The sequence below is a fragment of the Sycon ciliatum genome, chromosome 1 (genome assembly GCF_964019385.1).
Source record: "Sycon ciliatum chromosome 1, ocSycCili1.1, whole genome shotgun sequence".
Lineage (NCBI taxonomy): Eukaryota > Metazoa > Porifera > Calcarea > Leucosolenida > Sycettidae > Sycon > Sycon ciliatum.
The window spans coordinates 53,350,800-53,374,140 of record NC_088643.1 but is presented as its reverse complement, the minus strand read 5'-3'; the positions used below and the strand labels follow the sequence as shown (position 1 = coordinate 53,374,140).

Below are 23,341 nucleotides of genomic sequence, written 5' to 3'. Positions count from 1 at the left end.
CGTCCGAGCTGTGAGTGTCACTAGGCTTTGGGAAGCCGGACAGGACCCCTTGGATGACTTTCTGGTAGCTGGAATCAGCCGTGGTTGCCTCCTTAAGTTGCGTAAGCCAAGGGTCAATCCAATAACCACAATTGACTGCTGATGGAGGTGTCTCGTCCAAAACATTTGCGGCAACGAGGGATGTGGCAAAATGAACTTGAAGCTGTACATCCACAGATTCTGCTGCAGGTAGGTCACATACGGGTGCTCGTGATAGGGCGTCTGGGATGGCGTGTTCCTTGCCCTTACGCCAAGTAGTGCGAAATACAAAGAGAATCAACTTGCTCTACATCCGTTGTAGGCGTGGATTTTCGACCATGTCGAGCGTGTAATCATTCAGAATCGGTACCAGCGGCTGATGATCCACCACCAACTTGAATGAGGGCAGGCCATGCAGATACAGCCGACACTTCTGCATAGCCCACACAACAGTCAACATCTCGAGCTCCACCATAGCATACCGCGATTTGGTGTCGCTTTTAATCGCGACCCACACTTAACTCATCTCCACGTTGCCTCATGTCGCTGCTGGAGGGCGAAACCGAGACCTTTGCGGCAAGATGCATCTGTTTGCAGGACTGTGGGTAGCTTTGGATCAAAGTTAGCCAGATCAGGAGGAGATACCCACGCTGCTTTGACTGCTGTGAAAGCCTCATCATGTGGTGGTAGCCATACAAATGCATTCTTTCTGCTCAACAGTGGCCGGAGTGAGTCTGCAGCCGTACTAACGTCGCTCGCGAAATCACCCAGTTGCGTAACCATCCCCATGAATGAGCGCAGCTCGCGGAGGTTAGTAGGCGTGGGGAAGTCCTGAATAGCGCGTACCTTCTCGTCGTCTGCAATAACACCATAACAAGACACATGGTACCCGGCGTATGGCACCTCCTCTGATGCGAAGTTGAACTTGGTCGGATTCAATGTAATGCCGTGCTGCCGGCACCGTTGTAGAAGTACCCAGAGGTGGCGAACATGCTCTGGAAACGACTCGTCGTATGCTAGGATGTCATCGACGACTTTCTGTGTGTTGGCAACATCCGCCAAAGCTATATCGCCACGCCGACAGTACTCATCACCGGTGGACACCAGCCCCATGGGGGAGCGCAGGAACTTGTACCGGCCCCATGGTGTAATGAACGTCATTAACATCAGGCACTCTTCTGCGAGTGGGACCTGCCAATAACCATGGGTGGCATCGAGAGTGCTGAAATAGCGGGCGGTACGTGGTATTGCGGGGACTGCTTTCTTGGGAGTCTTCATGGGGTAGAATGCACGGTCCACATGCTTGCTCAGCTTTACCAAGTCCACGCATATATGGATACCTCCATTCGACTTCGGTACCAGCACTAAGGGATGACACCATTGGGACGGTTCATCTCCTAGTGGTGAAATGACACCTTCTCGCTTCTCTGCCCCTGTGTCCGGGGTAGCCTTGCAGTGCCCATACACCATGCCTGCTGTAGTGTGACTCAGAATGATCGGGACTTGAGGAACTGGAGTATGCACAGTAGACGAGACATCTAGAACCTGGACGGAGTTCGCTTTTGGAGACTTGTTCTTAGATTTCTCACAGACTCTAGCAAAATGACCCCTGACTCCACATTCGTTGCACGTCACCTTTCGTGCCGGACAAGGTCTGCCTTCCGGATGGGCAGGATGGCCGCAATATCAGCATAATTTATTGTCGGCCGTCAGCTTGCTCACCGCAGGAACACTGCAGTACTGAGCTCGGCCGCGTTCTGTGTTGCAGCTTCTTGGCTGCGACACAGGTCAATCACCTGCTGACCGCTGGGAAAGGGCGATAACGCCAACAACCTTTTCCGCACTTCCCCATCCCTGACGCCTGACATGAGCTTGGTGGCCATGCGCTCATCACGGCACGTTGAGCACAAAGCACTGGAACTCGAAGTAGTAGAGCAAGTGAGAGTTAGGAATTATTTGTGATTCACAGTAAAGTGGATGGTTGCGCCTTGGAGATTGGCTCCCTGAAACAGATTCAGAGTTGACGCAGACGAGACCGATGGCAGTGCCGAGACAGGTGCTGGCGGTGGTGCCACTGGCGGCAGGGCCAAATCTCCGAAAATGTCATTGTCAGACATTCCCAGGAGTAGCTGGTCAACAGTGTCGACGGTGTCCGAAGGAGCAGACTGACTGATTACAAGCTGGTCAGCTGGCGTGTAGCTTTCAACGAGATGGTCTACAGCGTCCTGATTCAGCTGCCACGTGGTCGTTTCTTGAAGTGGGGCTGCCGTCGACGCGGTCACGTCAAGGCAAGCAGCCATCCGCTGCTGCTGATTCTCGCCTGGCTTGCTGTAGCTGAGAAGTGACTGGGCATTTTTGCGACCAGTCACAGACATTATGTCGTTGGAAGAAAACCCGTTCTCTTGGAGAACTGTAACACAGGTAGCACGGAGACAGTGATTTGTGTAAATCCGCGATGTGCCAGCTTTCTCGGACAGGCTCTTCATCATGTTGTCCAAGGTATTCTTGCCCAGTGGGGCATTCTCGTACCAGACTCTATCGCGCGGAGGCAGGTTCCGTCGCGGGCGTTGAAACAAACGGTTGCAATATAGATTCAGGTGTTGTAGAAGTATACTTGTTGTTGTTGTTTGTTTATTTAGAGTCGAAGAACAAACAGGCAAATTTGCCTAATAACATGATATCGACTAAAAAGGAGAAAAAAGTATACAAAGCCAATGAAGGTAATGATACTGAGTAGAGTGGGTAGTAAAGTATTACATTGTAAAAGCCAGTTAGGCCAGTAAAGGAAATAATAATACAGCGGGCAGTGGCATTACTGAAAAGCAGCATGTGCTGGGAGGGATCGCATGAATCGGTGGTACTGTGGGATTTTCCTGATGTCAGGCTGGAGCCTGTTCCACAGTGATACACACTGGAATGAGGCAGAATGTGTGCCAGCGGATGTCTTAATGACTGGAAATTTAAGTGCTCAATTTCCCTGACTACGTGTAGCACGGCCGGCATTAAGAGGACTGAACATATCGGTAAGCAATGTGCTGCATTTACCCTGAAGGCAGTGCCAAGTGTAGCCAAGAAGCTTGTGGCAGTACATAACTTCTAGCGAGTGCCATCGGAATTGGCAATACAGCGGCGCAGATGGGGATGCAAATGGAGCGTTGTAAACACAGCGGACTGCGCGCTTGAGTAGACGCTCTAGCCGCTCGAGCTGATGTGAGGTGAGGCCAGCAGAGAAACAGTTGCTAGCATACAGGAAGTCAGGAAGGATCGGTACGTGATGCGGCACGGGAGGGGCATGCAGCGCCTGTTTCTAAACAGGACAGCTATTTTACAGGATATACTGATCGCCAACACTTGTTGAGGGCACTGAATCCTTCCTGCTTGCTTTGTTGCGGTGTTTTCCGAAGCGCCACCCTGGTGGTTCTTGGTGCTGAAGTTCGTGTTTAATTCCCTTCGTTGTCCTTGCAGAGCGTCAAGGATTCCTTTGTCAGCCGGCACTGAACTTCACGTCCCCGGAGGCCATGGTGGTACGTCAGGTAGAACCAAACTTCCATATTTAGGTTGCTTGGCTCTTTCGAGTACAGAAACAACTTACTTGTTAATCTTTGCAAAATCCTCGGTACTGGTAATTGCCTTGGACTGTGTTGCGTTTAGTTCGCCCTGTCGTTTTAGTTTCTTCAGGATTCCGTCGTATGCTTGGTTTGAATGGCGGAACTCAGGATCGGTGAAGATATTCATGTCATGGTCAGTCTCAGCTGCAGTTGTAGGTGGCGATGGATTGCTGCTCTGAACTCCTGGTAACTACTCCGCTGGTAGTACTCTTTCTTCTGTGTTCTTATACCCAAATAAGTCTTACATAGTGCTTCACTCAATTCGTCCTTGGAGCACGTGGCCAGATCAATATCGGTTCCATTGTCGGCAGCATAATCAATAAACACTTTCACCCATCCCTTCGTGGTGGACGATGTGCTCTTCGGTACTCTTTCGGTGATCACAGTGTCCACCTCCTGCACTGAAACGGACTCGAACCGGCGCTTGGTAGATGGTTCCGACGATGACTCGGCCATATTAGGTAAGACACTTCCAAAAAAGGTAAGAGCAAGGTAAGAACTCTACGCTCACTCTGCACAGAAAACAATATAACTGATAGTGCGCATGAGCAGTACGATAGAGCTTTGATGGTTTTTGCGTACCAGGAGCGGGCTTTGATGGCAAATCAAAGCCCGCTCTCCGAGGCCGCTGATTGGTCGTAACCTAGCAAAGGGCAAATGGGTCGTTCGAAATCACAGTAGGGCTTGGTTGATTTTTGAAGTTCGTACAGTGAACTGCCAAAGGGAAATGTTTGAATGGTGCTGGGGTGGGTGTGACATTACGGTGTCCCTGCAGCCGGTCTACAATAGTCGCGTTTGTCGCCACAACCGATTTTGTGTTCGCTGTTCAAACGAAGTGGACATTCGATCAAGAAGGCAGAGGACATAAGAGCCTGGTTGGAGTTTCTCATGGCATAGGACGGCCACACAGAGCCACTTATTATATATTTGAGGGATTCCCCAAAGGCCGAAGCCTAAATCAAGGGGGTCTCCGAGAATAAATATACGTGTACAATACGTGTACAATAGGGTGCAATTTTTAAAAGGAAGAAAATATTAAGATAAAAAGATTAATGTGAAGAGGTTAATTTAGAAGTCTGAGTAGAAGCAAGCGAAAAGGGTACTGGTAAAGAAGGGGGGTAATCAGGAAGTGAGAAAACGTCGAGGATGGAATCTATACCTGTGGAAATGGGACTTAACGTGCCGGCTAAATACACCACGGGTTTCAGATATCCTAATCTCGGTAGGCAGGGAGTTCCACGTGGGGATCATGGAATGTAGTAGAGTGGAGCGGAAACAGGGACCAGTGTGAGTGGGCAGGAGGTAAAAGTGAGGACGTCGTGCACTCTTGGATAGAACTATGTTGAAATTATTGAGGGTTTCCGGGTATTGGCGGGTGAAATGGTAAAACAGTTTGAGGCAATGTATATGCCGCCGCCACGCAAGACTTTCCCATTCAGCAGCTTCAAACACGTTCTCCATGCCATGAGGAATGGACACTTTCCGACGATGTAAATACTGCCTGGCCACGCGTGCTTGCAATCGTTCCAAAGTGTCAATATTCCCTGCGGTCAGTTTGTTATTCCACAGAGGTGAAGCATATTCGATCCGATATCACAATTGTTTGTGATCTACCACATCGAGCAGAAAGGTATCCAAACACAAGATTACCGACGGTCAGGCTGCCGACATGACTGGACAAATGATCCTTGGCTTCACCACGCCAGAAGTCGGGAACCATGTCCTTTGCCGCAAGGTCCATCTCCAAAAAGAACTCCATCTTCGTCTAAAAAGGCTTGAAATACTCAATATTCAACCGAGCTTCGTCGTCTCACGCTTTCTCAGATCGAATCATTTTTTGTTGTAGCAGTTGCAGGGCAGATCCCCGCCACTACTTCAACAGTGTGTCGCTTCAAAGCATGCCTGGAACAAGCCATATCGAGGTTTCAAGCTACCCCTCTCAGCAAGAAATTCGAAAGTTCAATGATGGAAGCCAAGGTTTATTACAAAGAGAATTTCAAAATGTTTGGTTGGCCGAGCGATCGTTCAACATACATCAATTAAACTTTGCAGGATGGTTCTGACCTACATGCTAGGCATGGAACCACAGGGTTTGATGTCATAGCTGACACACAAAGTCACACACACAGCACATTTGTGTGCACAGATACTGAATTTGGGGACGTCGTCATCTTCTTCCTGCTGGTCTCAAATGTACTATGACATGCTATTTCGCCTGATGTTTAAAAGTAAGTTGATCGTCATCAATAAATGAGGTATGCTACGGTATAACTGTAATACACTCACCTGTTCTTTGACAGACAAAATCTTTCGTCGACTCGCAATTATCAACCGCCCACTTATCACCTGTTCCCACTCCTGTACCCACCATTGATACACAGGGGGTTACAGCAGCGCCATCCGGCTGCCCAGGTCCCCAGTTGGAGTACACCGTAGCCATGCCGGTCTGTGTGTTGTAGGTTATGTTGCCGATCACAAAAACACCAATCCACATGGACACTGCCGGCTTGACCTGGGATATGCACGTGTTCTCTACTGCATTTGTTGGTGTGGCCAAACGAGCATCAATAAGGTTGTTTTTGCAATATGAGATTGCAATTAAGAACTTCATGCTGACATTCACATACTGGTACTGATGCGGTGTCGACGGGCACTGGACCCATGCTGCAAACAACACACACACAGAATGAATAGACTTTTTTCGATTCTTGATTTTCAAACTGCTCAAACTCCCGCGCCAAAGCATACCTGAAATCCTCGATAGGACAGCTGCTGTCGTGGTTATCTACTTGTATGATGAGACAATGACGTACATGTGAAACTCGCGTGTACTAGCTGCCCAGTACACAAGCACTGTCTGGGCCATATTGCGCTACTTTTTTTCTTCTTTTTTTTAAGAGAACACAAACCTACAAATCATGTTGAAAGACAAAAATGTACATTGGACTGGGTAGGCGCTATACTACTGCTGCAGTCCTTGCTGATTTGAGCGACACAGACTCACGCTGCTGTCTGTAGTTCGCGAGGTGTTTGTCGCGCAGGAAACAGAGTGTCACTGTAATGCCTGGTTCACACTAGGCCGATTTTCCGGCCGATACGGACTTGTACGAAAAATCCTCAAGATCGGGGCGAAAATTGCCTGTTGTGGACGGTGTTGTCGTACAGGTTTCCGACAGATCTGCGGCGATTTTCTTGTCGCACAAGTTTTCGGCCAAGTATCAACTGGTCGATATTTAGCCGAAAAGCCGACCGATTTTTAGTGCTTACACGTGATGGAGCGGGCATCGGGCCAACCATTGTAGGCTTTTCAACATGGCAGCGGAGAGCGTCGTTGCAGACCGTGAACTGGCTGCACTGGATCGCTAGTAGACGCTAGCCTTTTCACACATTTGACCTTGTAGCTCGTGTAAAACTATATCATGTCCGCTGTCATAATTTGGCATCCTTTCGGAGGTAGGAGCATAACTGCATGATTGTATCACAGTTCTAGTATGTAGGCTACACAATTGTATACAATGCACCTGATCAGTGCTGGTGGTCTGCATGGCAAAGGGTTTGGAGGTCATGCAGATAGTGTTTTCAATGAAAAGCAGGGTAGAAATCATGGAAATACATTTTGTGTGCTCGAACTCGTCTTCTCAAAGTTCTTTCTCACCCTGATACAGTACATGTAGCAGAAGATGCGAGTGAATCAGCCTTTATCAGGTATCCCGGGGCGGACGAGATAGTGATGGGTAGTCAGCAAAACTCCGCGTACATGTACACTATGCTTGTTACGAAGTCATGACGTCTGGATCTTAGCAGCTATGACTGTGCAGGCTATGGGTATTGCTCTAATAATTCAACAAATTGAGGTATAGTTGATGTTCGGTAATGATGGAAGGAGAGCTGGAGTTACGGGAGAGATGAGCTGATTATGAGAATTCGCAGGGTTAGGGTGACATCGGTTGGACGAGTATGACGCTTACGAAGACAGTTGAACATGACAGTTTTCAAAGGTAAGGAAAAAATCTTTCAAAGCAAAAGAAGTCAACTAATGAATAGAAGAAGTAATGTTTTCTCTTTTATTTATTTTATTCCAAGCAATACAGGGCTGGGGTAGCCAATGACCACTTTGCGTGGCGATTGCAGGGTTTTTATAGCCAACCATGACTAACATGGAAAAGAGTAAGAAGTCAAAAAGAAAAGGAAAAGAAGAAAGAAGCAAATATGGACTAAAATTGTGGTCTACCGGTAAAGCAAGGCGTTTCTGAATGCTGTTAAAGTAGAAAGGTCCTTTGTCTCCTGGTGCAGCTTAAGCCAATGCAAATAGCCATTGAAATGGGGGGAGTGTAGCAATGCAGAAGAGCGGGCTAGAGGAAGGGAGAGTTGGTTCCTAGTGGAGTTATCCCGTCGGAACCAGTCAAATGGTTTAAGATGCGGGGTATTTTGGAAAGTCGAATACGATGAATAAGACAGCACATCATGATTCGTCGTCTTTCTAGGAGAGGTCTGGTCGAGGATAACATAATTATAAAGAGCGACACTAGAAAGGGACTTAGGCATATGATAAAGAATCTTAAGGAGGGAAGGATCGTGAGTTTTCAGTTTCTGCTGTTGGGCAATAGATAGATTTGTCCAGGCAGTACAGCAGTAGTCAAAATGCGGCAAGATATATGCATTATAGAAAAGAGCACGAGAGCTGTCAGGAAGATGGGCGCGGTGTGAGTATATTATACCTATGGCTTGACTAGTCTTCTTACATATGTGGGCAACATGGTGAGTCCAGGAGAGATTAGAGTCAAAAATGACACCAAGATGCCTGTGATGATCTACATATTCCAGGTTGATGTCTAGTATGCATGGACACCTTGGCATGGGGATACTCATGTATTTTGTTGTACTCATGGCCACTTGCAAGTACGAAAAAGGCACAATTTTCCGAACTTTGAGGCTCCATAAGCACAACAAAGTGAATATGTATCCCCACGTGCCAGAGCATAATATGAGGATTTTGCGAGCATAACGCGAGAATCCATGAAAGCATAATTCCATGATTTCGCGGGCATAATCCGCCGGTGCCTACTGTGTACTGCGTGTACATGTGTAACAGACAAGCCTGCAACTACAGGTGGAATCCTGATAATTCGAATATGGCTTAATTTGAACATACCGCTTAATTAGAAGTTTTTCCAGGATCGATTTCTGTCAATACGATTCCCACATAAAAAATTCTGATAATTCGAACCTCGAACCGGACATGTCCGATTAATTCCAAGTTCCACGGATTCCACTAACATAGAAAATGTGTGGGATTTGTGCTGATAATTCGAAGTTAGCAAAGTGTAATTCGAAGTTCACTGTACACTGTACTGATCAGTTCAGTTTGCATCAGCAGGCTGTGCTGGTCAGTTCAGTATCCGTGAAATCTGTGTCTAAGGTCCATAGCGCAACTCTGCGTGACCATGGGAGCATTTTGACATACATATTGTGTTGTGGGGTCATGTTTGGGTAATTAGAATGTCCGGATAATTAGAAGTTTTTTGCTGGCATTTTGAGGTTCGAATTATCAGGATTCCACCTGTATACAGTATAGTACAGGTGGAATCCTGATAATTCGAACCTCAGAATGCCAGGATAAAACTTCTAATTATACAGACATTCCAATTATCCAAACATGAACCCACAACACATGTATGTCAAAATGCTCTCATGGTCACGCAAAGTTGCGCTATGGACCTTAGACACAGATTTCACGGATACTGAACTGAACGGCACAGCCTGCTCATGCAAACTGAACTGACCAGTGTAGTGTGCAGTGAACTTTGAATTACAAATTGCTAACTTCGAATTATCAGCACAAATCCCACACGTTTTCTATGTAAGTGGAATTCACGGGACTTCTAATTAACGGAAAATGTCCAGTTCATGGTTCGAATTATCAGAAAGTCTTCTGTGGGAATCGTATTGATAGAAATCGGTTCAGGAAAAACTTCTAATTAAGCAGTATGTTCAAATTAAGCCATATTCGAATTATCAGGATTCCACCTGTACAAGCGAAATTGGCCACCGTTGTGTGTGAACAGCTAGTCCGACTCATCCGACAGAGTGGGTCGATTACTTGTCGGAGTCGGTGTGGGAGCATCGGCCGGAAAATCGGCCTATGTTGAACCAGGCATCAGACAAGCCAGTCACCAACATTGCGATGTGCGAAGTCACCGAAGTGACAATTGTAATGACGCGGAGGAAGTAGCAGACTATGGTCGTGGTCTACCCAAAATTTCAGGACGTAAGCTCGCTGCTACTGGCCCTTGAAGACCGCCTTCATAATGGCCACCATTGTAGAGGCTGAAGTGATTGATTTGTTCGAGGGACTCACCAAGTCTTCAGCCGAAAGTTGGATGACTTTACATTACTAGGTATTTTGGATCGGTGTGCGGACATAGCTGGTTTGGCTGCGCTGTTTGTTATGAGCAGCGGTGACCACTCGTTCTTGTACTTTCTTTGAACAAGCTTCAGTCCGTTTTTGTCGATTTTTGTTCAATATCTAAGGATCAATATCTAGACCAAACTGTCATACTAGTAGTGGGTGAATGAGGTCCACCCAGGTGTAAAAGGAGCCAACGTTGCGTGAAATCAAGAATTTGGCCACGTCAGGTGATATCCGGTCGTTACAGACATTGATTCTCCAAAGTGTGTGGGTTTCTTCTTGTGTGCATTCACAGGAAGCATGAGTTTCGAAGTCTGAAGAAATGTTCCAGTGCTGCCAACCGCCCGTATTTTTGCGGAAAAGGGAAGTTTTGTCCGCAGTACGGATTTCAATCAAATTATCCCGCAAAAGCGAAAGGTATGGTGTCTTCGAAAGCAGTGAAAAATGGTGTAGAAACCGCCCTCCACTTGTCCAGGATCGATCAATCCAAAATCGGGTCGCAGATCAGTGCATGCAGCCTGCATTGCGCAGCACACGTGCATGTACTACGGTGGCAACCTGACGCTGTAACGGGTGTGTGCAGTTCTGAATGGGTCAACATGCTGCTGCGCAAACCGCCCTGACCGCCGCCCTTTTGCCAGTTTTGTTGTGACTTGTGCCATAGTGCGCTCTTTTTGAAACTTGTAGAGTGCAAGAGCTTTCAGGTCGTCGCTTTCGATCAAGCATTTTGCTTCGTGTTCAATGTCAGTCTTGGCCAGATCAACGAAGTGGACAAGCTGTGTGGAAAGGTAATGGTAGGGATTTCAGTTATGACAGTGTGTAGTCATAAGCATGGATTCTGATGAGGAACCTACATTTAGGCGAGAAGTTGGTCCTCCTGGATTAAAGAAAAAGCCGAAAAAGCAGCCGCTGGCTTCAAAGAGTCGTTGTCGCGACCGCCAGGAATAACGAAGAGCAAGAAGGGAATTCACTTCGCTTTCTGCAAGCACTGCAACAGTGATTTCAGCGTTGGACACGGAGGTTTCAACGATATCACCAGGCAAGCTACACAAATAATCAGTAAGAATGTTGCCCTAAAAAAAGGAGTACGCAAAACTCTGAAAATTCTGCAAAATGGCACTGGGCACTGAGTACGCAAGGCGACACTGACTACAAGACTACATTATGGAAGAGAGAGAGACAGTGTGTGCGTGTGTGTGTGTGTGTGTGTGTGTGCGTGCGTGCGTGCGTGCGTGCGTGCGTGCGTGCGTGCGTGCGTGCGTGTGCGTGTGAGACAGAGACAGAGAGAGACAGAGACAGAGACAGAGACAGAGACAGAGACAGAGACAGAGACAGAGACAGAGACAGAGACAGAGACAGAGACAGAGACAGAGACAGAGAGAGAGAGACAGAGAGAGAGAGAGAGAGAGAGAGAGAGAGAGAGAGAGAGAGAGAGAGAGAGAGAGAGAGAGAGAGAGAGAGAGAGTGAGACGTGAGACGTGAATGCAAGATAAAGGGACTGGGTAGCTATGGCAAGTATGGGCGAGCAAGTAGCTACCCAGGCCAACGGAACAAAAGGTGACAAAAGGTGAATGCGAGGGTGCATGCAGGCCATCTCGGAAAAGGTTGTAGAACGTATGGGAGGAGGTACCTAACATACCTCCTCTGCGTAAAAAAAAAAGAACCGCGACCTCATGAAAAATAATAAGACGATGAGAAAAATAGAGAAAATATGTGACTGAGGAAGAAGAGAAAAAACACACAGTGACATACACTCAACACACGGATGTCACAAAAGTGTTATACTAATATGCACTACAGCTACCACGTTCCTGTATTCTAAAGTATTTATACGCATCACTCAAGCTTGCGTAGACATTGCCAACAACGGTGGGCCAAACACCCCTTCACAAAACAATTGGCACAAAAAACTAAGAGGCGCAAGGAACATTGCATTTCACGGCTATGCAGCATCGTTACCCTTCTGCCAACAATGCAACATGAATAATAGAGCATGGCTCACCATCGGACCCCTGATATCAATGAAGGACATGCGTGCGCACATACACTACAAGAAAATGATCAGAAAAATAAATAATATGGCAATAAGTAGGACGAGCTGAAGTGACATTTGGATTACTTTATTAACAATGTAAGCGATGGAGACGATGCAAAGACAATCTAAAGCGTGAGGAAAAATACATGTAAAAAGAAAAAGCGATGAAAAAAAAGGATGATTCGAACAAGTTTTCGTACTTCGAAGTACAACCCTCTTCAGGAATCACCGTTGTACTAAAGAACAAAATGAGAACAAAGGAAATAATATAGCAATCAAGGTAGGGTAGCAAGATACAATGACAGCACTGGAATATCGAGGTGTGATTTCTCACAAAAGTATGCAGAAAACAAGGGTATACAAGTAAGAACTAAGCGTGACAACTGTACATGAGGAATTGACGATGTGTGTAGATCTACTACTATGCAGTCAAGTAGAACGTCGTATAATGCCATTTTTGGCCTCGTAAGTATAGATTATAGACCGGTTAGGAGGTCTATACAGGATATATAGACCGAGTAAAAGACCGAGGTCCCCCGAGGTCTTTTACGAGGTCTATATATCCTGTATAGACCAACTATGAGGTCTATAATCTATTTATCGTGTTCTCCACGCAATAGTTTCTCTTCATATACGACATATCCTTGTAATTCTAGTATTATACTATAGCCTATGCCACACTGTATGGCATTGCAGGATCAAGGTCATTGTTTAAACTAGGTTCAGCATTGGTAGCACAGTGGCTGGGTGGTAAGGAAGAGTGACTGAGATTCACATGGTTGTGGGTTCGAATCCCATCTTGTGTATTTCTGCTTTCTTCAAAAATTTCTTTTTCAAAGTTGGAGAGAAAATTTCTAAGTCCAAGAAATTCTAAGGAGTCAAATATAAGTAGTCAAATATATTGTGTATTTGACTAAGCAGTCAAATACGCGATATATTTGACCGCTTAGGTATCAGGGAAATTAGTGGGGTCAAATACTAAGAAGGCGATAATGCTTTATAATGCTCGTATTGCTCCGGGTGGTGTACAATGCTCGATATAATGCCGGCATTATCCGCCAACACCTAGTATAGTATGTGTTTTTTCAAATTTCCAACATTCCCTGTACTATCCTGAGGAGAAGGGAATGAACACGTTCGATAGATGAAAGGAAGTGTCTACTTGATTGTGTGCATTTGCGTCTTGGCATGCGAAGGTATACAGTGCGAAACTATTTTCACCGCCTTCAAACTACCGCTTGAATCATAACCATGCATAAAGCAATTATTAAAAATGAAGGAATTCCAGAACGCTTTCTCGTGACTATCATCAGTGGCACATTGTCACACAGTAAAATAACTCTAACAACCAGTGCCCAAGTTGTACATTGTACTGTTAAGATACTGAATTCAAATAAATCAAAAACAATACAATACAGTGCGATCGAGGATTAGTACCTCCCAAATCCGGTAGCAGATAATATGTTTCCAGGGGTCAAGATAATCGTATTCCCGCGGTGTGTCCAGTGCAGGCCGTCATAGTTTCGTAACCAAGTGCCGTGCATTGGCGCACATGTCGCGTGTGCAGTAACTGGACCTGTCTATCGAATGGCTTTCACAGCAAGAAGAATCAGGTGAAAGTGATGAGGTCAGTTGCTTGCTTTTTCTGTCTGGCAAGTCTGCGTTCAACACCCGACCCGCATATGCCAGGGATTAAGTTTTCAAGTTCACAGCAGCAAGTGCAGGCAACAGTGTTACCCTATTATTAACTATAGTACTCTCCATTTCCCTGAAGACCTATAAATACATGACATTGTATACTAAAATTAATTATTCTCAACCACTCCATCAGAGCTGTCGTTCAGGGTCAGTAGGCTTCGGCCTGGATCACGAATAACGTTGTTCATGATCCAGGCCGATATCCAGATGAAGGGCTAAAAAGCCCAGGAACCATGGCCTCGTCTAGTCTTCATGTGTACTATCAATCTGGGAGACCATTCAATGCTTTTGACACCAAAAATTGGAGTAATACCACAAGGAATGCATGGAATGATCAGCTTAGGCCGCACAGATATTTTTTCTATGTTTCTCGTCGGCAAATTTTAACAAAAGGTGTGCGGGCGAGCGGAAAAAAAACAAAATCCAAGAAAAAAAACAAGAACAATTTCTACTGAGAACCTTATACATTTCGTATGTGATTCATACAAGACACTGCATGATATACCATTGTATAGAGTGCTAGTCCCATAGCACATGATTGTACTACATTATAACACCAGCCCACGAATACTTCGAAGTAGCACTAGTAGGCAAAGTGCAACAATAATGTGAGTGTAAAATTTGACGAAGAGATGGCGAAGAGAACATACATGTACCTGCTATCGCATCACCAAACGCTCGTCTTTTCTATTTTGTTACTTCAACGGTCTTATGTCTGCTTCGTTAATACTTTTTGATCGCACTAGTAAAACTCTTGTCTCCACGTTGCTCATCCTTTCCTCGCCACGTGTACGTTGTTTAGACATTCTGCTCGCGCACGATCTCCACGATGTTGTTCTGCAGATGCCAGTCACCACAAGACTTGTCCGACTTCAGGTATTCCTGGGACTCGCGATGCTCAGGCAGTGAAGAACAAGACTTAACGCTTCGTTGCAGCAGCCTTCATCGCAGAGAACGCACGGGGAACACTCCATTGCTGCTGTGGTGCAAAAGCTTGCGATTTTTGATTGACGCATCTAGCTGCTGCAGCATGTACAGCGTACATACATGTACAAGTATGAACTTTTTTTCTTCTTCCGAGATTTCTGAAAACCTACGCGCGCGGTGATGAGAAACATAGAAAAAACAAAGTGTGGCCTTACCTGAAAAATAGCAATTCCATCAATGGTGGAAAATCGACCAATTGTCTGCCCCGTTTTTATTTTTGGAGGTCTAAAATGCACGGTAATTAATAATAATTTTCACGGTTCGCGTGAGACTCGGCTGGAAGCCCAGTTTTCCGCATCCGTCGTGGCAACGCCACCACCCTCTAGGATCAAAGGCGCAGATGCAGCGCCTAAACGGTGGGAGGTGAGTAGATCAGACCCACCACCAAGTGGTCAAAGACCAATGCACGGTAACCCCACTCAAATTATAATTATATTTCCAGTTTCTATGAAGTACGAGGATTCCAAAAATTGAATAAAAAGGTCATGTCCATGAAGAAATTATGAAGCTGTGCACCCAGTTGTACTTTGCGGACTGACATTTCTGCGAAGTTCATTTTTGTACCAAAATTGCTATTATTCTGAGTAGTCAATGCTAATTGCCAGATTTTCTTGCTCAATTGCTTCACTGTGATGTGTGAAAGGACTTGCAATCACAAAAAGAAGGTAGAAGACTGGTAAATCTAAAATATGACCCAAAACAGGCAAATAATTTAGGCCGAAATCGATAAATACACCCCACCCCTAGAAATACACCTCAAACAGCCTTATCACCATGGAAACACTCTTTTTGTGGAGTAACATAGGATGATACAGAGTACACTCATCTACAAAAAGGAGGGGGACCATGATTGAGAAAACGAGGCTACCAGGTTCAAGTGCTGCTTAGAAGTGGAAGGATCTTTCCGGCCGTGCTGCGACCCACAGTTAATTGGGAACTCGTGGCCTGGCATGAGGGAAACATGGATGCAGTGAATGGGATTTTCGACCTTCAAACACTTTGTGGTGGGTCTTATCTACTCACCTCCCACTGCTGCATCTTCACCTTGACCCTAGAGGGTGGTGGCATCTATGGGGATGCGGAAAACTCGGCGTCCAGCCAAGTCTCACGCCAACCATGATTTTAATCATAAAGCCACATTTCTTGCAGTAAACTAAGTGGGCTTTGACGAAATGCTCCACCTTTTTTTTCTCCCTCGCTTCCTTTCTGATGACCCCCAGTTATTTTGTTTCCTGTTCGACCCTCTATGAAGTTGTACATTGTACTGTCGAGGCAACGAACTAAAAATCAAACAATATTCTGGGTGGCCTTAGCACAAGTAATCAGTCCTTACCTGCGGGACTTGCTGTCGCCTGTGCTTCCGCAGTTAGCACTAACACACACCAAACACTGATAGTCGACAGGAGCGAGGTAGAAAACCGCCGTTCCGCCATATCTCTCAGGGCCGCCACGGCTGTAATGATCCTCCAGTCCGTGAACGACTTCAATCGCAGTCCCACCCTCTTCAGGAGCTGTTCGACGTACAGCAAACAATCCAGTCAAACAAGGCACTGTTAGAGAGCAGATTATGGGCCAGGCAGTCGCTAACACAACACACAGTACCAGTGACAATCACTTGCTTTCTTCTTCGAAACTCCAGTCATTGAAGGTTATTTGCCTGTAGCTAGCAATTTTTCCAATGACTCCATTCAGCGAAACAATGAAAAACAAGTCTTTTCTCTCCGGCCTCCCAATACCAAGCGTGCCGATGTTTCTTCCAGCACATATCGGTATGATAGTCTCGATTTTTTAGAGAGAGAATTCTCGGTCTAGTGAATGCTCACACCACTGCACACAGACAAGTTGGTCAGTGTACATGTATTGGATGCCGGAGGAGGAACAGGAACAAAATGGTTTAGGACCGACATGGACAAAGTCTTCGTGCCAGTTTGAGGCTTTGTGCAAGTCCTGAAGCGCGGCGCACGGGCGCTATGCTTGCACACTGGATCAGATCAGGATGACAGGGAGATCCGTGACCAAAAATGGCTGTGCCAAACGTCATGTCACTGTCATGTCGGCGCATGTAAAGTCATGTCATCATGTACTAGTATGTAGATCTACAATACTAGTACAATCATGTAGTTAGTACAAGTCATGTACATGTCCTGTCGTGGACATGGAAATCCGGTCGCACGTCTAGCGGCCCCAGGACGCTGGCCATGCAGCCGTGGGGCAGGGTTTTACGACTCCCTGGCCGTGGGTGAGCATCGGATAACGTCCTGTTCTGTACGCGCTGAGGGCGCCGGCCCCGGTCAAGGGACTGGATTTCCATGTCCGCTACAGTAAATGTCTACATGATTGTAGTAGAAGCAGCATGTACAATCAGTAGTACTGAGTAGTACTGTGCGCTGGTGGAGGACGGTTGGTGATTTGGGAGCTCTGGCTGATGAGGAAGCTTGGACGGTTTTCTGAAGGATTGTTCATGGTACGTTGCTTTTTATTCTTCGCTGTGTTGAGTTGTGTTGTGTTCTGCGCTTCAGACCCTATTGATTTCACGTTTCTCACCTGTTTGCTGGGGCTGTCCAGCGTTTTCACCTTTGGTTGCATTCAGTGTGTGCCCTGCAGCATTCTCCTGTGGGGTTTGGGTTTTCATTGTCTCACCTTCTTGGTGGGTTTCGTTGGCATTAGCACTGTTATTCCTGCGCTTATTTTGGTAGGTTATTGCCTCACGGTCCTAGTGGCCTGTGTTAGTTATCCTCCTAGGTCTATAACGTACCATTATATATCACGCTATATAGCACGCCATTGCAATGTTCTGCTATTCTCTTGCTGCCTAGTTGGCTGTCTAATTGGCCCTACTTTGCGGTATTCTCTTGTTGCCGAATCTTCAATCTTAGCATTTTCACCTGCATCGTATGCATCGTCCGCACTTCCAGCTGCCTCATGCCAGAGAGCGATGCCTAAATGTTGCACCTGCAGTGCTCTTGGAACTTGCCAGGCTTGTGTTTGTGTGAAGAACAACAGAAAATGTACTAACTGTGTGCCAAGTGCAAAATCAAAGTGCAGGAATCTCTCCACCACAGTATGTCGTTCAGTCTCCTCCAGCCAGCCAGTCACTCAGCCGGGCGTCTCACCGACGCCAGTAGGTGATGTGCAGCTGCCATCGAGTTGCCCTCCATTACAAGGGACTACGGCAGAGACAACGTCAGGAGGCAGTCCGCTGGATAGATCCTACAACAGCGATGTCAATTTGTTGGCAGCATTGGACCAGTCCCAGCCACCATCATCGGATCGCAAGGGCACGGATCAGTCGTTACATCTCAAGCCCAGGATGCGGAATCACCGCCCACAACAAACACACCGCCGGTTGAGGATGTAACCTCTGAAGTTATTCGCCAGATTAACACCGCGTACGAAGTCGTCGTGAAGTGGAGGCGGAACCTTTTCATGATCCCATTTGGCTCGGCAGGGCAGAAGTTCACTGAATTGTTGGCGCAGTATATTCAGAACTTTGCGGATGGCTCTCCACTTCGGTGCATAGCGTGGAAGGCAGTCTGCGTCGCTTCTCACGTACTGTTGCAGAAGACGCACAACTCCAAGATCATGGCGGATCAGTCAGCTCATCTTCTTCGGCGGTTAGAGCTCTGGAGGGACAACAAGATCGTGGATCTGGTGGCGGAGGGTGCATGCATTCAGAATCATTTACCGCCGATGCACACGTCTTGTTCCAATGAGGCGTCCGACAAGAGTGATGTTGTGTTCTCTAATCTAGTGTTTGGCGGTAAAATCCATTCAGCAATTCGGTATCTATCTCCAGAGTCAGCCGATGGTGCCTTGCATTTAGATGACCCGGTGGACGAGTCTTCAACAAGAACAGTTAGAGATGTGTTGGTATCAAAGCACCCCACACCCGTTGACCCTCCGGAATCCATCTTACTGGAGGGCGATGCAGCAATAGTCAACCCTATATTATTCCAGAGGATAACGCCGGAGTTAATTCGCAAGATGTCTCGACAGATGAAGGGTTCTTCTGGCCCATCCGGTGTTGATGCTGATGGGTGGTGTAGAATGCTCACCAGTTACAAAGCTGCATCTGATCACCTCTGTCGAGCATTGGCGCTCGCAGCGCAATGCTTGTGTACAGAGGCAATACCGGCTTCCGATGTGAGTGCATTTACCGCATCTAGACTCATCCCGTTAGCCAAGAAGCCGTCTGGTGTTCGCCCTATTGCGGTCGGCGAAGTGTTCCGTCGTCTGATCGGTCGGGCAGTAATGTCTGTGATCAAGCCCGACGTTCTACGTGCTGTCGCCCCCATGCAGCTCTGTGTGGGTGTGCCGTCTGCCTGCGAAGCTGCTGTACACGCTATGCGCAAGATTTTCAACCGTGATGATACAGAGGCGGTTCTCTTCGTGGATGCAACAAATGCATTTAACTCCCTGAACCGCACTGCAGCACTTCACAATATTCCAAGGATCTGTCCAGCTCTGGGAAAAATATTTCAGAATACTTACTCAGATAAGACTAGACTGTTTGTGGCTGGTGGCGGCGAGGTTCTCTCCCAAGAAGGAACTTGTCAGGGCGATCCCCTGGCCATGGCCTATTATGCTGTAGCAACTGTACCGCTAGTGCAGAGGTTGCAGGAGGCAAACCCCGATGTCGACCAGGAGTGGTATGCCGACGACGACGCAGCGGGCGGTGATATTAACTCCCTCGCCAGCTACTGGAAAGATGTGAACATTATCGGACCCGAGTATGGATACAATCCCAATCCCACCAAGACAACTCTCCTGGTGAAGCCTCAGTACCTGGACCGGGCTGAGGAAGTGTTCCAGGGGACGGGAGTCTGCGTCACGGCGGCGGGTCACCAATATCTTGGTGGGATCATTGGCGATGAAGATTATTGCCATCGTGTCGGAGACAGGTACGTCAACAACTGGCGACGGGAGCTGATGAATCTCACTGCAATGGCCGAAATGCAACCCCAGGCCGCCTACACTGTGCTAACAAAGGGCTTATCGTCCAAATGGTCCTATCATTTGAGAGCCTCATCGATAAACTCCGTCACCCTGGCCCCTCTAGATGAGGCATAGGATTATCATTTTCTTCCTGCCCTTTTGGGCCAGGGAATGGCAGCTGACAGCTCGCTGAGAAAGCTTCTGTCCCTCCCGACAAGATTCGGGGGCCTGGCTATCCCGATGGTAGCAAAGTCTGCAGAGGCAGACCATCAAGCATCACTTGCCATCACGGCGTCAATGGTGAACCTGATCGACGCCCACCGTAGCGCGAGCGTCCGAGACTCTCCAGCCATCAGTCCGGACCAAAACACGCAGAGCATCGTGGCCATCGCAGAGGGCATGGCCAATCCTGTTCAAGAAGCCGTTGGCGAGGCACGAGGCATCGCCCGACAAAAGCGCCAGGAAAAAATCGGTGGATGCCGGCAGATGCAGACGGAGCTGGCTGAGGGGCTTTCACCGGTCCAGCGGCAGCTGCTCGCAGTAGCGGATGAGAAAGGCGTCTCAACATGGTTAACAGCACAGCCGTCTTGGACAAACCGCACCGTGCTGAAAAAGTCGGATTTTAGAGATGCGCTATGCATACGATATGGTCTCCCACTGGACGGTGTAAGTGATCATTGTGTCTGTGGGAAGTCCATGACCACCCACCACGCCCTCACGTGCCCGACTGGCGGCTATCCGTCGGCTCGCCATAACGAGCTTCGGGACCTCCTGGCGGGAGTGCTGCAGGAGGTACTGCCCGATGTGGAGGTTGAGCCACATCTGCTCCCGCTACACGGTGAGGACATCTCTGCCGTCTCCGCGAATCGTCACCCAGAGGCACGCCTGGACATACGGGCTAGGGGTTTCTGGTCGCGGCAGCAGGACGCCTATTTTGATGTAAGGGTCACTGACCTTGGGCCGTCCTTGCTGTCTCGTCCGGAAATCCTTAGCCACCTGAGAACACATGAGAGAATGAAGAAGGCGGCGTATGGTGCCAGAGTCAACCAGGTGGAGAGGGCATCATTCACCCCACTGGTGTTTTCGACCTCGGGTGTGGCGGGCAAGGAAACTTCTATATTTCTGAAGTTGCTAGCTGCTCTCGTTGTAGACAAAAACAAAGACTTGGTATATTCTGCTGTGATGGGTGAGTTACGCACCCGAGTTTCATTTTGCCTGCTGCGATGGGCAGTCACGTGCTTCAGGGGCTGCAGGGCCTCTTACATTCGCCGCAGGGTCGGGAGCCCCTTTGCGGCTTATTGCCGCCGGCTCTGCTGACAAGGCCAGAGCTCTGACCGTTCGCCTTTGCATGCCCATAGGCATTATTATTAGGTGGTGATTTCGTGTGAAGCTTTTGCGTTCAAATTTTTATATTTCAATTGAGTGTTCTATTTTATTCCGAAATTGGGTTGTCTTTTTGCTTTGACTCTTACTTCATGGTGTTGTGACTAAAACCGTTCTCAAGCATGTACAATCATGTACATGTACTAGTAGATCTACTAGTACATGTAGTGCTTGTAGATGTACGGCTAGTAGATCTTCTACCGTGCTGGCAAATAGCCCTTTATTAAAGGGGAAGTATACCCTAAAATCAAATGTTCACCAGTTGTAGTCTTCGGGGTGCTGAGTCGAATGGTCTTGGTCCGAGGAAGCTGAGACGCTCCCTTCCTACTTGAATCCCAATCGAACTCGCGCACTTCCACCGAAACTGGGTGACTGCGCCCTACTAGATGGGGATTTGTATGCAAAATGTCACTAAAAGCGCCATTTCGTTCTTATAAAAGCACGGATGACCGCGATTGGCCCATATGTTGTAGTCTTTTGGACGCTAAGTCAACTGGTTTTGGTCCGAAAAGGCTATGATGTAACGTTCCTCCTTTATTCCCAATCGAACATGGTTGAACAAGCGGTCACGTGCTCCTGCGTACACCAGTCACCTGGTCACCGTGCCTGCAGGGTACAACTAAAATTACTTACTAGCCTGTTTGACCTTTTTTGGGTGCACTCCTGTCACTCGAGTTGAACTCGAGTTGAACCTTGGTGTGCAATTTGTCGCCTGCTGGCGTGGTGACCAGGTGATTTGGGCACCCAGGAGCACGTGACCGCTTGTTCAACCATGTTCGATTGGGAATAAAGGAGGAACGCTGCATCGCAGCCTTTTCGGACCAAAACCAGTCGACTCAGCGTCCAAAAGACTACAACATATGGGCCAATCGCGGTCATCCGTGCTTTTATAAGAACGAAATGGCGCTTTTAGTGACATTTTGCATACAAATCCCCATCTAGTAGGGCACAGTCACCCAGTTTCCGTGGAAGTGCGCGAGTTCGATTGGGATTCAAGTAGGAAGGGAGCGTCTCAGCTTCCTCGGACCAAGACCATTCGACTCAGCACCCCGAAGACTACAACTGGTGAAAATTTGATTTTAGGGTATACTTCCCCTAGATGCTCGACACTTTTTTCGCAACTTTTCGCTGTTTAGGAAGAAATCGCAACTTTCGCAACTTTCTTCATTTTCGCGAACTATTTCGCAACTTTAACGCAACCTTTGTCCCATGATATAGGGTCAATATGTCAAGTCACGGACTACATGACAGACAAATGCACACTTGCTCATTTCTCGCCTGCCTTTAGGCTCATTTAAAAAACGGTAGGTCAACGGTAGTTACGATAATGTGCATTCCCTTTTCCGTGCATTGGAATGATGTACTGTAGTAGGATACATGCAACAGGCTACTGGCACTGTGTAAAGTGGACAGCAGGAAGGGGTGTACGAGTTTGCTGTTGCTGCGCTTCTGATGTTTCTGCTCCTTTTTTGGTGGTTTTGCACAAGAACTCTCCAATTTTTAGTTGCGATATTAGCAACTTTTGAGCTATTTCTGAAGATATGGATGCGATTTCAGCAACTAGCACTTGTTTGGACACGGTTGCGAAAAGCATAACTTGCGAAAAATGATGGCATTTTTGGGAAAGGGCTACTGGCAACTGAAATCCGACCCCCTGAGCGGTGGGTTCTAGGCCTTGACGGATTATGCTAATATTTTCGTGAAATTATGCTTTTCGCATTGCTGAAAAAATTGCAGAATTATGCTATTTTTATGCTAAAAGTTACCATATTATGCCGCATTATGCTCACATATGCTGCTAATGCAAAATGGTTCTGTGCAAAATAACAAGGGAATTTTTTTGTAGAGGGCGTTGTACTGTAGTAGCAAAAGTTCAACGGGGTCAACGCATCGTCCGACCTGGCTACGACCATCACTGATTGTAGTGGACTGGACATATCATCAAGGGAGTCGTAAACCTACAACTTCCTAGTGCATCTACTTGTATTTGTACTTGTAGAACATGTACAACTGTATGGAATTTGATGCGAACAGGCGGATTATTACAATTTTATGCGATTCGTATGCAATTTGCCTCGAATTATGCGATTATTCGATTCTGGTGGGAATTATGCGAAAAATTATGCTAGCATAATCCGTCAAGGCCTAGTGGGTTCACATTCTAGCGGTCTCTGTTTCGTAGTTTTACCATCCCGTGTTGGGTCTTTGGGATGTGAGCGCACCGCTCAGGGGGTCGGATTTCAGTAGCCAGCACTGTACATGTACGTG

At 47.2% G+C, this 23,341-nt stretch overlaps 1 protein-coding gene across 3 annotated transcripts in view; it reads right to left on the bottom strand.

The window, feature by feature from the left end:
* Positions 1–16,609, bottom strand: part of LOC135807036 (sushi, von Willebrand factor type A, EGF and pentraxin domain-containing protein 1-like) — a 108,901-nt gene extending 92,292 nt beyond the window's left edge. For all 3 annotated transcript variants that reach the window (XM_065321127.1, XM_065321128.1, XM_065321129.1), the window contains exons 1-3: positions 16,358–16,609; positions 16,089–16,266; positions 5,913–6,290 (exon numbers count right to left, since the gene is read on the bottom strand). In XM_065321127.1, the coding sequence (XP_065177199.1) occupies positions 5,913–6,290; positions 16,089–16,188 (478 nt within the window). In that variant the 5' untranslated portion in view covers positions 16,189–16,266; positions 16,358–16,609. The remainder of the gene's footprint in view (positions 1–5,912; positions 6,291–16,088; positions 16,267–16,357) is intronic.
* Between the last annotated feature and the right edge of the window lie 6,732 nt (positions 16,610–23,341).